This window comes from Haliaeetus albicilla, chromosome 6 (genome assembly GCF_947461875.1).
Source record: "Haliaeetus albicilla chromosome 6, bHalAlb1.1, whole genome shotgun sequence".
Classification (NCBI taxonomy): domain Eukaryota; kingdom Metazoa; phylum Chordata; class Aves; order Accipitriformes; family Accipitridae; genus Haliaeetus; species Haliaeetus albicilla.
This window is the reverse complement of record NC_091488.1, coordinates 45,102,707-45,118,268: the sequence shown is the minus strand read 5'-3', so window position 1 is coordinate 45,118,268 and position 15,562 is coordinate 45,102,707. Positions and strand designations below refer to the sequence as shown.

General features: G+C 38.7%; 1 protein-coding gene across 1 annotated transcript in view; it reads left to right on the top strand.

Annotated features, from left to right (window-relative positions):
• POLQ (DNA polymerase theta) overlaps positions 1 to 15,562 on the top strand; it is a 53,936-nt gene that overhangs the window by 4,023 nt on the left and 34,351 nt on the right. The window contains exons 4-9 of the mRNA XM_069785869.1: positions 1,339 to 1,495; positions 5,913 to 6,021; positions 8,670 to 8,889; positions 10,806 to 10,950; positions 11,048 to 11,194; positions 12,363 to 12,575. Of these exons, the coding sequence (XP_069641970.1) occupies positions 1,339 to 1,495; positions 5,913 to 6,021; positions 8,670 to 8,889; positions 10,806 to 10,950; positions 11,048 to 11,194; positions 12,363 to 12,575 (991 nt within the window). The remainder of the gene's footprint in view (positions 1 to 1,338; positions 1,496 to 5,912; positions 6,022 to 8,669; positions 8,890 to 10,805; positions 10,951 to 11,047; positions 11,195 to 12,362; positions 12,576 to 15,562) is intronic.

Genomic DNA, 15,562 nt, shown 5'->3' with positions numbered 1-15,562 from the left:
TTGATGGGTTGTAGTTGTTGGCTCACATTTTTTAAACAGTTAGAAGTTTTTGTATGGATTTAAGGAGAAAAAAATTTGCAGGTTGTTTCAGAATGGATTTATAGATAATTTAAAATTTGCTGTCATTCTAAGTTGGAGATAAAAAACCCAAAAGTTTTAGCCAAAGAGGGAAACTTGGAAAAATTTTAAGGAGTTGATTAAAACATTTTTATTTCAGCTTTGACTTTTAGAGCATAATTACTTGCATTTATTCACAGATTTTATAATATACAAACTTTAAAGGAATTTTCTAATTAGACATTGTGTCTGCAAAACTACAAAGGGAAGGTGTCAATGTTATCTGAAAAGATAAAGGGATATTTTAGCTTTCCTTGGGGTGTTCAACCAGAATTTTGTGCCTTTGGTTTCACTTTGACTCTGCTAAAAATTTGTTCTGCAGAATGTGGTTATGTTTTGGCTTCCTCACCCCAGCTATTTAAACATTGTTTCCATTAGCTAATATGTCAAAGTAACAACAATTACTAAAACCAAATACAAAACAAGCAGGCATTTTTGTTATAGTTTCTGACATTTGAGACATTTTGGGTGTTAATAAACTGAGACAGTATCTTAACCTTGCAAATTGCTACAAAATGCTACAAACTGAGTGCAAGAGCTACTTGTAGTGATTGCTAATGGAGACATGTTTTGCTTTAATCTTTTAAAGCTGGAGATTTATCGATGTTGTGTTCTGCTTCTCCTGGCCTGGTTTGGCTGTAGCTGTACATACTTGAAATCATACGGTATCCTACCCATCTGGTTCAAACATTTGTACCATTTGTTAATGCAGTTAATGTAAAGTAATGTTAATGTAATGTGCCAAAGCTTTGGCACTGCAATAATAAGCTGTGGAAGAAAATAAGTTGTTGTTTCTTGACTTTCAGTGGGAGATGCGACATCTTTGTGTTTGGGGTCCCATGTTTGGCTTTTGTCCAGAATTTCTCAGGAGCAAGGCTTTTTTGTACATAACCCACTGGTATTATAAACTGTTGCGCTGTGTGTTCTCTAACCTTTTTAATAGTAAATGTTTTTATACAAAACAGTGGTCCCCACCTCTTACTCAGTTATGTACACTTTATCTTGCAATGTGTACTGTGTGGCTTCTGCTTTGGAAATAACAAATGTCAGTGGAAAAAGGTAGCAGTAACTGACTGAGCTGTGGATTTAATGTGATTAGTTGGCATTATAAGTACTAGAGACTGTGGTTCTAGGATGCTGGCTTTTATGTGACTCCAGCAGGCATTGGTCAAAATTCAGAGTTGTAACCTTGGCATGACATTCTCTATCCTTGGAAAACAGGCCCTGTTTCAGGAGGTGGATGTGAGAGTTGAAGGCTACATGGGAAGCATGTCTCCTGCTGGACGTTTCTCTGCCCTGGACGTTGCTGTCTGCACCATCGAGAAAGCCAATGGTCTAATCAATAGACTAATAGAAGAAAACAAAATGGACTCACTGGGTAAAATACTAAGGCTTGACCATTGTGGGGATGAGGTTTATTACATACTCTGAGCACATGTGAAATCATGGGATAATTTGAATTTGCTCAGTTCTGTATGTGACAGACATGCCATTTAGGAAAACTGAGCAATTTTTCTTCCTCCAGAGCACCTCTGATTTGGATTTAGGAAGGCAGTCAGGACTATTCTATGTAGCTCAGTGGCTGGGGTCAGTAGGTAGAAGCTGCAGGTTTTAGTTTGTCTCACATGGATGAAAATCCATGGACAGTGATTAGCTGCAGGAAGCAGTGATTCCCATAGCTAGAAAGTGTCTTCTAATTAATGAAGTTGAATTAAAGGTCTGGGATATGTTTGAGTTCAAGAATGTATGTATGTTCATTTGTTTTGGACAGGGATTGTGGCATCCATGGTTTATCTTCATTTAGCTCAAGAAAGAGGAGGAATTGTGTTTGGTGCTCATCTGGGTCAAAATAAGTGGAATGAATACATAGAGCTCCTCTGGGTAGGCATGGTGACTAGGAGGGCTGTGACATTCATTTCTCTCTTGTAGTTTACTCAAAAGCCCTCTGTCCTTGTAATGTAGACTTCTGGGTCACCATGGCCCTGATGGCCACTAGATAATGGTAGTATTCAGTTAGTGTTGGGGAGGAGATATAAAACCTGAAGAAGCCCTGTGTTTCCAGTGTGCACTTGGAGAGAGATGTTTTTTCCTAGTCCAGTCAGAAGTTTGTTCTCTTTGTTTCCCTGCTCAGTAAAGCTATACCAATTATATTTTATACAGTAATCCTTCCTATATTCACTCTGGCCTGTAACATAGGTGGTTGCTATTTTAAGAATATAAAAATTGGAAAACGAGATGAGTATCAAACTGCTCCATGACCTCCACCTATGAAACTGCTGTTCCATGTGCATCTGGTGTCATAATATTCTGCAGCATTGTAGACCAGAAGAGTTTTTTAAACACAAGAGAGAATAAGGGAAATAAAGCCTTGCAGGTTTTTTCAGAGTGTGAGATCATGGGATAACACATTCATACCTGGGTCTGTAGGGGCTGGATCACCATGAACGCTTTAGACTGCCAGTGGGCTGGAAGATGAGTGGATGAACATGGTTGTGCAGCATTTTAAGCTCATTCATATTGAGGCTTCTGCAGACCAGCCCGATTCTTGAATGTACTTCTTCACCCCTTCCCTTGCAAGAAAACTGGTGATCGTGCAGTTAGTTATTTCAATATATGGCTACTTAAGGGGTTTTTTTTGTTTGTTTTAAATAGGGGTGGTTTGATCCTAGGTCAGTACACTGTACAAGCTGTACTGCCAACATAAGACAGAGAGTGGGGTCATGATGTCCATATTTATGTTGGCTTGGGTGCCTTAGAAGCATGTTTGGTATACTAAAAAGTATTGTTTAATGATATCATCTTTCAGAAGCTAGAGATACGCCAAATCCCTTTGGTTGGTACCTCCATTCCATTGTTACGTTTTGTTGTGCTATCTAAGATGAATGTGCCTGAGAAGAGTCATATAAGTATAACCAGGCAAGCGATTACAAGATTTGAGTTTGAATATGTATCCTCAACTCCAATACCTCCTTAAAGCATCATGTTTTTCTCTCGCCATTTGAAAACACCTCTGCTGAAACCTTCCATTTCCCTTGTGCCCCAATATGACCATATAACTGAAAGAAGGGTAAAAATATATTTTTTTCTTTATATGCTTATTTGAAATTAAGTTTTAAATTAAATTTGAGTTTAAAAATCATCTTTAAATTAAGAAATTGACAAAATTTCTATTTGGAGATAAATTTTCATAAAAGCTGCAAAACACGGGCATGAGCTGAAAATGCCAGTTTAACTGTCACCTAAAGCAAGCTTGTCTGAAACTGCAAGATTGTACCTCGTCTTCTAATTAATTCTAAATTTAGACCAGTTCATAATGAGGGTGTTTTATCTTTTGAGATGAGTTATTGGGAGATGACTGCAGTTCTGGCTGGATTCCATCTCAAGCTTGAGCTGTTCCTTTTGTTGATGTCAACCCCCTGCTGATAGCTCACGTTGCCTTTGGAAATTGTTGAGAGAAACTCAAATCCTCTGCCTGGCAGAGCTCTCTTTGCTGTATGAAGCAGTTAAAAGCAATTTTGTGTTGCTAATTATTATATAATGTGTGTCAGTTTTGAACATCCAGGTACACAGGAGATGATATTCCTCTTGTTCAGCCCCTTGTCACTGATGCTAAAGAAATTTTTGGGAAAGCAGATTAGAGAAGAATCTGACGCCTTTTCAATGTGTCAGCTGGGAATGGATTTGTAATGTGCTGTAGTGATACTTGTTTCTTTTCTTAATTTAAAGTTGAAATTAAAAAATTACTGGTTTAATTGTATTAAAAAAAAAAATCAAATCCTCCTTGCCTGTCATTCAGAACTTCTTAGTTTTAAACAGGATGTGGACTGAAAGCAGCCTAATTATTCCACAGTAAACATGTATGACAGCTCTTAGGTACTTTTTAGTAGTTTTTTTTCAGCAGTCTTCTATGGACATACCTAATTTCCAGACAGAAATAGGAGAATAAGGCTAGCCTCATTTTCAGTAGCAGTGCAGTATAACAGAATTCTGGCCCCACTTACACTGCTGAGCTTGTTGTTCAGTAGAAAATACCATTGCATGCATACCCGTAGTCCTCCTTGGCTGCAATTCCATTTTAAGGTGAGGATGGCATTGGGAAAGATACTGGTTCCCTGATTGCTCCTGCTGTGTTATCCCAGTGGGTGTGTTCTAAGTACTGCCTGAATAGAGGAGAGCACTGTGCATGTGTGACAGGTCTCACTAGCTTGCAGACTGCCAGGGCAATACAGTACACAGGTTTAGCGTGGGTTTGAATATGTATTATAGCTGAGTAGCAGCAGAAGGTATAGAACAAGTGGCCCGTACGACATACAGTGGCATTCCCTGTGCTTTGGCCTGTAGGTACCACTAGTGTTCTATTCTTCATTTCAGGAAGCAAAATGTGCTGCTGCTTGGCACAAAGACTGGGAAGGTAACTTGTATGAATTTTACTTTGGTAGATATCTGATTACACTGTCCTGTCTCAGCTGCTGGAAGAATTCAGACAGACTGTTGTATTGGAAAGCAGGAAGAAGCTTTTTCTGGTAGCTGAATAAATATGTATTTGGTGACCAACGAGATACCATTTTTTACAAGCCAGCACAGAATAGAGGAAGTACAGGAAGACAGAGGAGCTGGATGGGTGGGAGTTTGTAAAAGAGGCTTATGAAGCAGTGTAGCACTCTTCAAACTTAAGTGGCTTGAAAGAGAAGGGGGGAGAAAACAGACGGAGAGAGAAGGAACATACGTAGGAAGGAGAGAAAAAAAAAGAGAAGGAAAAATAGCATTGAAACAGATAATATAAGGTCACATTTGCCCTTAAGCTCCTGCTATTTTAGCTGTACCAGGAAGATATTACATAGCTGCACCAAAGAGGAAAAAAAATTCCACAGCAGCAGAACTAATGAAAGCTTGTGTCCCCTGTGCCCTGCTTTTTTTGTTTAACCTTCCTTCAGCTTCTTCCATGTCCCTGTGACCCTGTCAGCGGGCCAGAAAGGGTGCATACTGCTGCTAGTTGGGATGTGTGCAGGAGGTGCGCTGGGTGGCCAAGTTGTAGTGGCTCTGTTTTTTCCTCAGCGGAGACCCTCATCTGGTCTGTTGTCTCCAGCTGCTGATATTCAGAAAGCTGTTTAGACATTATTCTTTTCAGTATTTCTACACATCTTACAAATTTGATGGAGGTGGCTAATAGAATAAAAAAGTCATTTGCAGGAGGTAGGATGACAAGAGAGCAGTCATGTAAGATGGTTTTTCTTTTTTCATTAGGAAGCCAAAGCTAAATAGTAGTGCTCATTCCAGGTTTGGTTAGTGAGAAAAGATACAATAGGAAGCAGGGTATGCCAGTGAAATTGCATCTGCTCTAGGGGTTTTTTCTGACATTACTGCATTAGTAAGGAGTGATGTTTTTAACTAAGACAGTGATGTCAACAGAGCTTTTGTCTAGCTCATCTGGGTGCTGGAATGTTCCTTTGCAGACACTCTGAAGCCTGGGTTTTTTTACTTGCAGAGAGGTTACAGTATAGATGCTGCAATGCTGTTTTGTGTGGTGGCCAGACTAACAAGTCTATCTATTTATTTTTTTAAAAGCTGATTGTGTGTGTGTGATGTTGTGGGGGGTTTGAAATGTCATGACATTGGTCACGATTTGTGTCTCTCGGAAGCATCAGTGACAGAAGGAAGCCGTAGTGGTGTTGGTAAGCGCAGCTGGATTTGCAAGTATAAATTTCAGTTCATCATGTGGAATATGAAAGGATCAAGGCCATCTATTCTCAGTTTGGAGTTTTGTCAGATATAACCTGAGTGCTTCTCTTTATCAGGAGTGGTGGTTGTGGATGAGTTGCACATGCTGGGAGACTCTCATCGAGGATATCTGCTGGAACTCCTTCTGACCAAAGTTAGATACTTTACAAAGAAGGCTCCAAAACGGTGGGTAGACCAGGATGTTGATCTTTTAATGCTAATTATGGATGGCTCTAAATGTTTTGTTCTCTGGGTGGTTGGAAATTTGGGTTAGCTCCAGGGTTTTCATGAGACTGATGACTTAGACTATTTTAGTTATTAAGGTCTCATCATACCACCTCTCAGAGGCCTGCTGTTGTAGTCAAAACCTCTTTTCCTCATGGTTTTCAATTTGTGAGCTACCATGGGATTCATTCTCTCAGGAAAAGAAATAAGGCTGAAACTTTCATTTACTTTTTTAGCCTATTTAAATTTTTTAAAAACCTTTGGATTTCTTTTAACGTTTTTGCTAGTGGACTGGCCTTGCTTAATTTTTCAGTGTTTCATGGAATAGGCTGTTTATCCTACTGAAATGTTCAGGTATTGTGGAAGAGTGGGCATGCTGTTAACTTGTCAATGGTGAATTGATCAGAAGACATAAGAGGATGCGCCAGTAGCCTGCTTAGTTAGCGCTGCTCAGGGTGATCTGTGGTTTTGCTTATAACATGTGACAGCCTAGTGGTTGCATGGTTTCTTGCCTTTAGCACAAATGATTGGACACTGGGGAACAGATGAGATGTTTCAGAAAAGCTTTAGAGGCTTCTAAGAATTCAGTACCTAGATCTCCAGCACCAAGCCGTCCAGCAGCTCCATAGTGCCTGAACACAGACGAAGGCAAATGGAGGAGATTGTGTATTGATATTCCTAATCTTTATTGGTGGTGCTGAGAGAAGAGTCAAAATCAGCTGTTCCCTTAGCACCAAAGGCCAGATTTTGCCAGTTTTCTCTGCTGCTGTCTTGTGAGTCGTACCAGTGCTGGGCTAAGCACAGACTACCTATTTATTTCTGGGACAACTGCCATTTCTACAAGCTCTCTGCCAGATGTTTTAGCCAGTATTTCCCATCCTGATTTCCAGGATCCAGCAGTGTTCTGGGTCTAATCACCTCTGACTTTTTCTCATATTCTCCCCATAAGTCCTGGAAGCCAGTACACTTCAGAGCAGTGTGAGTGGCTTTGCCACTTCTTTTACCTTGGCGGCTTATCGTGTAGCTGCAGCACAGGTGCGGGTCTACTCTCTGCTTTACTCCCTTGCGTTGAAGAAGCAGGAAGGAGAAAACATTTGTCAGGGGGAAAAGGGGACAGATGCATCAAGGAATGTTCCTGGGAAGATGCAATACTTAGCGCCTATATGGTGAAGGCTTAGAGCCTAGATCCTCCATCTCTTCATCATGGTCAGGTTGGCAGTGGCTCCCTGTGCCACTTTCTGACATGAAGGAAGTGGCTGCTATTTTTGTTTTGGAATCCACTTGAGATGCCCGAAGACCACATTTTCTCTCAAATGTCCTCCCAAGTCTGTGGTGCTTTTTTTTTTTTCTGTTATTTAATGGGACCCCCTTTATCCAAATTCTTTAAACACTGTCCAGTTGGACCAATTATCAGAATGACCAGTGCTTTTAAGAGCTTTTTAAGCGGTTAGCCAGATGTCCCACTGAAGTATAAGGCTGTGTCTTCACACCAAGAGAAAGTTCTCTGATGGCTGTTGCCAGCATGGGTGCCCTTGCTTCTCTGCGAGGCTTTTGCAGACCCAGACAAAATTCTGCAGCAGATTTTTCTCTTCCCCAGACAAAGAGTGTGCTGTGGAGCTGGAACGTTTTTAATCCTTGAAGGTCAAAAGCTGCTTTAGGGGGAGAGATCTGCAACCTAGATGGCGGAGCTGTACTAGCAAATGCTTGAAGAACTTGGATAAGAGAAAGTCTGCCTCTCCACATCTTCCTTATTTCTGTCTCGTCAGTGACTGGCCTTTTTTACTTTAGCTTCTGGGCAGTCTTGTTTCCTCTGTCTTGTCTTTGCCAGGATTACCAGGATCTTCTAAGAAGTTTCTGGCTGTTTCTGAGCTCGCATTGATTTGTCAGACTTTTTTATTTTTTAAAGTCTCAATTTGTGGCTCAGTGTAATGCAAATGAGTAGTTTTTAAACATAGGCTTAGAAGCATAAAAATTCCCCTATTGTGTGGATGTAAAAGCCTGAATTAAAATATACATTTGGGTATCTAAATTAATGGTTTATGTTTTCAGGTCTGTTAAGAGTCCATTACTTCTCACTGCCTTTAGTGGAAGCTGCTGTTCAGCACTTTGAGAACTAAAGCTGCTTTCTTCTTTGCTGAACTAAGGGCTTTTGTTCCCAGCTCTAGGAAGACCCTTAGTCTAGTATTATTTGTCCTGAAATTGAAACAAATGGAAGTGTTTCGATTAAGGCATTTAAGCTTTGAAAGACTGCAGTGGAGACTGGACCATTTCTTTATTTCCATGTTTTTGTTAATGGCAAGGAAATAGTTGATTTATTTATTTGTTTTCAGTTTCTCCAAATATGCAGTCAGTTTATGGTTGTTGTTACCTGAAAAAGCTTAAAGTTTATGTTCAAAATGATAAAAAGTTGAATTATCTTGTTATCAGTGCATAACCTGACATTGTGTTTGCTAAAAGTAGAGTATGGCTTGTTTCTTTGTCAAGAAGTTGAAAAAAATACTTTTGCATTTTAGACTCCAGAAGGAAGTAGACTGAGTTAGTTTTTCTGAATCCTGTTTTCCAGAACAGTAGCCTGTCACTAACCTTAATTTTCTTTTAACCGCTTCCAGACAGGTGAAGGTAACCAGTCCTGGTTTTGGTGGGATACAGATAGTAGGCATGAGTGCTACTCTCCCTAACTTGGGACTCCTAGCCTCATGGTTAGATGCAGAGCTATACTGTACGGATTTTCGTCCTGTGCCCCTCAAGGAATGGGTGAAAATTGGCAGCAACATTTATGACTCATCCATGAATTTAGTGCGAGAATTCCAGCCCAAGCTTCAACTAAAGGTAACAAAACTCTGAGCAATGGCTTTGGGTTAACCCCTTTCGTACAGCTAAAGTTAAAAAGACAGCTACTGGTATGTCTTTAATTTTTGTTTTTAATAGATGACATTCCCAACTTCATTATTTACTTCATAGTTTATATGCTTACACTAAGGACAAATTTTTTTTTGTCTTCTACTGATTTAAACAAAAACCAAACCAAAACACACTCATGAAGTTCTTAAAGTTTCTTGAATCAGACTTGAAGACAAAGTTGACTTTGCAGCTGTCTTGTTTCTGAGCACTTGACAGGTATAAAGAGCTTGATTCTCTCCTTACCCACTACTCTATCTTGTGTCCTGGAATCTAGTTGACTTTTCATAAATGAAGGTAAATATTTCCTAGTTATGCCAAGGAATTTGCATTAATCATTGGGAGAATATATTTGCATTAAAATGTGGTACTGAACCTGCTTATGTTAAACTGCTAAATGATCTAATTTTGTCACTGATTAGAAGGCAGATGTCCATCCTGATTCTTCTGAATCTGTTACCAGTATTTAGTACTTTTGTGCACTTGAAAAGGGTATGAAAAGTTAAGGGTAACGTACTATAATGATTTGGAAGAACCAAATGCGTAGCAGTGGGAAATTTGCACTTCCTACTTGTAGGTTCCTTTTTTGTGGAGTCTTTGAAGGGTCCAGTCCTTTCAACTGCTCTGTGTAATACTAGTGTAGTAGTTGGACAATGTGGGCTGAATGCTGGCAATGTTTTGGAATGCTTTGCAGCCAGTTCTCCTTGTGTGCAAACATTCTGTTATCAGTAGCATGGTGGCACAGCAAAGAAAAAGGATTCGAGAAACAAAAGGAAACGTCTGTGACAAGACTATCTAGAAGCTTGCTTTTATGTGGTCATATTGAGAAGCTGATGTTGCATCTCCTTTTCTGGGTATTTTTTGAAGTGGTTGCTTTGCATAGGTAATTAAGTGAGAGAAAGAACTAAAGTAGGCTTATGACTCAACAGTTTACGGGAGTTGGTTTATTTTGTAAGACCAGGTGATCCTTTTGGGCTTGAAATCTATCACTGGACTTTCAGACTTCTGTTCTGTACCTCAAACAGCACTAGGGAAGGGAACTTGATGACCTCACCACTTCTGCTGAATTTGGCTGAATCCTTACCGAGCTTTTGATGTGTATATATACAGTTCCTGCCATTGCTCCCCTGTTTTCATTTGCATTTTAGTGCTTTTTATTTCTTACTTGTATGCCTACCTTTTTTCTCTTCCTCTTTTGGCCTGCTTGCTGGAAGAGAATCTGGCTTAACCAAGCAAAACAGATCAGTTGCATGAACTCTCTTAGGATCTTAAAACCAAAAAGGCAAGCTGTAAACAATAGGGTTTTGTGTGCACACCTATATAAGCATCCATAAAAGCCTTCCACTGTGCTCTGAACACTTGCAGTCTTTGGTCAGCAGTGCTTGCTGGGTGCATGTTATTGGGGATGCTGATTACTACATCTCATGCTTTTAGTTCAGGCATCCCAGCTGATAAGTCTTCCTTAGTTACTGTAGAGGCATGTTTTCCCTTGGGGCTCTTCCTAGTTCTTCCCCACTGCTGTTAGCCATGACATGGAGGTTGCAGTGATTTTTTTTTTTTTTTTTTGTGCACTGTGTGGCCTTCATTCAGAAACAGATTTATGAAAACAAGATGTAAAGCCTTAGATTTATTCATGGTTAGGTCTAGGGCTGTCCTCAACAATGTGGTCATACTAGTGTTTGGACTTCCTAAAGCAAGACAGAAATGAAGATAACGGTGCTGCATCTTTGTTTGCTCCTCTTTCTGACTTGAAGTAGAAGATTCCTACTGTGACACAGAAGAATGACAGCATTTGCAAACTCCATTCAGTGTTGAGAGTGCGTTGAAAATATTTTGTCTCAATTCAGGGAGATGAAGACCATGTTGTGAGCCTGTGTTATGAGACTGTTTGTGATGGCCACTCAGTCCTGCTTTTCTGTCCATCCAAGAACTGGTGTGAGAAGCTAGCAGACATCATTGCCAGGGAATTCTACAGTTTGCAACAGGCTGAGAGTAAGAGAAAAGTAGTTAATAGAAGACTGTAGTATGCACAGTACCTTTAACGAAAATTAATTTTAGTAGAAACTATAAAAATATTGTCTCTCTCAAGGTTCTGCAAAAAACTCAGCCCTTGCCCCTGTTGTTGTGGACAGAGAAGGGATTGATGAGGTTCTGGATCAGCTTAAGCGTTCTATCTCAGGCCTGGACTCTGTGCTCCAACGTACTTTGCCATGGGGAGTGGCATTTCATCATGCAGGTATTCCTGAATACGTTGGTCTTGAATTCTGTAATGGTCAAGTCATGTGGGTTCTTTTTGCTGTAGCTGGCAGCAATTTACCAGTTGCTTTTCAAAGCCTTCTGTAGCTTATGACTGAATTAAAATGCTTTGAGATTCTCACAGTTAGAGGTAAACCTGAAATTCTTTTATTGTGGCAGAAGATTTTAATTCACAAATTGTTATGATAAATCTTCTCTCTGTTCTGTTGGATAACAGCAACTTTTTAAGTACAACTTAAATTTTTTTTTTTTTTTTGTGAAATGGCTGAAAAATCAGCTGATTTGCAGCCCAAGCATTTTCAAGTTGTCTCTAAAGCTGCCAGAGTATTTCAGAGCTATTTTCCTCAACTTAATACTGAAATAGATGAGTAAATAGAAGAATAGAAGTATAACAATGAAAATAAAAATAAAAGGAGCATGTGCCACAAACGCTTCTGGCTAGATCTTTTATTTCTTTAAGAAGGTAATAATGTATGTCACCTGTTGATCCACTGAGAGAAAGCATTGCCTCTGGAAGAGAGAACAGTAGCTATGGCATTGAATATGTAGGGGAAATAATTCCAAATGATTATAGAGTGTGAATTGCTTTCTCAAGAATAAAATTGGCAAGAAGCCCTCAAGGAAACATAGAAAGATATGTATATATGGAAATAATGAAGAAGTTTTCCAGGGTCAGGACTGTAAATTACTAAATCCCAGTTCCTTACTGTGTTTGTTACATCCAGTTTTCTTCTTTTTATTTTATTTCTTTCTTTACTTATTTACTAAATTACTAAATCCCAGTTCCTTACTGTGTTTGTTACATCCAGTTTTCTTCTTTTTATTTTATTTCTTTCGTTACTTATTTACTTGCAGTACTTGTAGATATGTAGTAAATAGTTGTTCATCTTGCTACAATGTGTACAAGCACCTTAGAAAAGGTAGTTTATAACTATTACTGTCAATTGAATGATGAAAACTTAATGATGAAAGTTTGCTTCGCTTACGATTTGAAAGAATTTAACTGAGGTAGGGTTGTGAGTCTAGTTCCTAACACTGAATGGCGAATGTTCATTAAATTTGTTCTTTCTCTTGCTTGACAGTAACATTATTGGCTCTTAAATGCAGTCTCAGCACTACTAGGTTCGCTAAAAGTCATCTCTCCTCAGGTCTTACTTTTGAAGAACGGGACGTCATTGAAGGAGCCTTTCGCCAGGGCTTGATTAGAGTCCTAGCAGCAACCTCCACGCTCTCATCTGGAGTGAATTTGCCTGCACGCCGGGTAATTATACGAACTCCCATGTTTGGTGGCAGACTGCTGGACATTCTTGCTTACAAGCAGATGGCTGGAAGGGCTGGCAGGAAAGGAGTAGACACAGAGGGTAAGCAGAGGCTTTATTAATATTCTCTAAGAACAGTGTTAACCTGATTAAATCCAGGGCAGTGCTTTGCAATTAGTGACTAATCATGATGAATTCCTTTGGTATTCAGTATGATTAAGTTAATCAAGATGAATTTGTTTGGTATTAAAGGTGTAAAAATTGTAATTCCCAGGGGATTCTTTTCACCGCATGAGACTTACTTTGGTATTTGTGTGTCAGTTACTTCAGGAAGGGGCTATTTACTCCTTTCAGTTATTGTTAGCTTCTAAGGCTGTGTTGTTCATTTGCCTTAATTCTGTGATCCATGGTCAGTTTACAAAAGTGTTTACACTTTCAGTGAGAAAATTTACAGAATTCTCACTGGACAGACCTAAAATGTAAGAAATGCATTTAAAGTCTACAACCATAATTTGACAAACTTCTTCTGTTGTCTGAAGTTCTGATTTGGATTTATTAAACTTTCGCTAAACTTAACTTTTATGTATCTTTATGTAACTTTTATGGATCTTGAAAATAGGAATGTGACAGATATATGGGAAATATGAACAGTAGTTCTTAGATAATATGATGTCTTCATGCATACAGTGGCACTGATTTTATGTTCAACAAAATAATCCTGCCTGTTATTTTAATTTGCAATGGAAATTTGTCTTCATGGATGGTATTTGGAAAAATTGTATTATACAAGTATAAACACAGTAGAAAATAAGAAGTTCAAGAGAAGTAGGAAGTGGGATTTGCCCTACTGATGGTTTGATTGGTGCTTGCTGGAACCCGATGTAAGCAGACTGTTCTTACATTTAACTTTCTATTTTTGCCGGAGTAGCATAGCAACAGAGCATTTTGCGACCTATATCTCTGTGAGCTATCCCTATGTGTTAAAGAAAAGGGCAGCTGCATGATGTATTTTGAAATTTTCCAGACTTTGTCATTTGAGTGTAGCTGGCAGGTGTAAAATTACATTATTCCTTGAAGTTTCTTTTTTTTTTTTCCCTTCAAGTTACAATAATTAGTACCCTTTTTTTGACAGTTCTGATGTGACTGTGTTTTGCACAGTAAGCAGTTGATTTTATGCTGATGAGCTTCATGAATGTACCATTTTTCTTCCACTCCACAGAGTCTTTTGGATGAGAACATAAAGCTACATTACCAGCTGCTACTCTTTCACAGAGTAGGGAGACAGGAGGAGAGCAACTTCAGCTGGAAAAAAATGCCTTATGTGGGTATGAAATTCAGCTGACAGACAGAAGATAAATGCTGTTGGGTTGATTTCCTCCTTCCTTCCCAACATTGTAGTGTTTGATTGTCTCAGGTTTTGATTTTTTTTTTAATTTTTTTTTCCCTGATTTGATGGAAATTTAAAACCACCATTTTAGAAAATTAAATTGGATTATTTTTGCATTCATCAAAACTGTCATGTTCCCAGGGTGAAATAGGTAAAGCTGTTCAATATAGCTGAACAAAACCTAGAAATATAATAGGGCCTTTTTTGCTTTTAATGGAGTCTTCTGGTGTTTGTCTAGTCTGATGCTAACCTGGACTTCCTGTCTCATCTGAAATGTTCAATAAGGGATCTTGGAACAGCTTAGTTCCCTTTTTTTTTTTTTTAAATGTTTACTAGGTTGCAATTATTGGCTTTAGGTTCTCACTGGCATCTTGGGAAAGGGTTTCCCCCAAGTCTTGAATGACTGTCAGACAGTGTAGAGTCAAGTGGATGGATACCTATCTTCTGTTAGATTTATCACACTGAAAAGTCAAAGTTTTCAGAGGGAATTGTAGGTCACATCAGAACCCAAATATGAAATGAGTGAATGTTCTTGATTGCTAAAATAAAAATAAGCTTTCATTTCACAAAACAATGCTTACAGGCAGTTTATCTTCTGTACTCTCAGCTCTGGCAAAAGTACACAGTCAACAGATGTCAAAAGTTTCACCTGGCAGGATAAAAAAAATCCCAGAGACACATCCTCTGAGCATGTCTTTCATCCTGTAATTCATTTATGTAATCATGTTTAATCTGTATTTCGTTACTTAAGTACACTGAATTTATGGTATTTATTCTGTTCATTAAATTTAAGTGGAGTTGTGTTTTCATTACCTCTGGATTTGCTAATTACCGTAGCATTACTACGGCTACAGTTCTATCATAACTTAACATTCCTAGGATCTTACTAAGATACCCACTACCAAAATTACCTTGGTGTCCAGATGATGTGCACTTAAATCTTAACAAGTTATCATAAACCTATTATGATATTTACTCTATGGCTAATCCAAATCTAATGGTCTCTTCTTAGTCAAAGGCACGCTTGTCCTACCTATAATTCATTTATCCTGTGCCAATTGGCAAAGCTTCTAACTAGCTAGGTCTCCCAGGGACCTAGTTTGTCTGTAATGTCTTTGTTGAAAAAATCTCCTTTATGTGACCACTGCATTTTCCGTGGCTGGTCTGTACTATTGTCTCATTAAAGGAATTGGCCCATTATTTTTATTTTTGTTTCATAGCTCTGGGAACTTTTTTGTCACCCACAGAATTTCAGTAGTTAGGGATTAACTTAACAATGTCTGATAGAGAATTTTAGGGTAAGGTATGTTTAGATGTACTTTCAGTGTACCATTCAGGATACTTCAGATTTTATGTGTGTATATATGTGTGTCTCTCTATATATATCTATGCATATAGGAAACTTCAGAGAATGCATAATTACTTAGATTAATAACTTTGGATTTCTGAATTAAGTTGGTATCTGTGTTATTTAATCTCGGGAGTGGAAGCTGGTTGACTTAAATGGTCAAAGTGCTGTGCAGCCTTTATGTTTTCTTCTTGCTTTTGAGAATCTTTTCAGTTCAATAATGTAGTGCAGAAGAAAAATTGATGCCACTGTATATTATAGTTCCAGTCAATTCCAGAAGAAGAAGAAGCGAGAGTGGTTCAGCAGCAAAGCAGATGCAAAGTGAGGCTATGGAAGCTCCTTAGCTGATTTGGC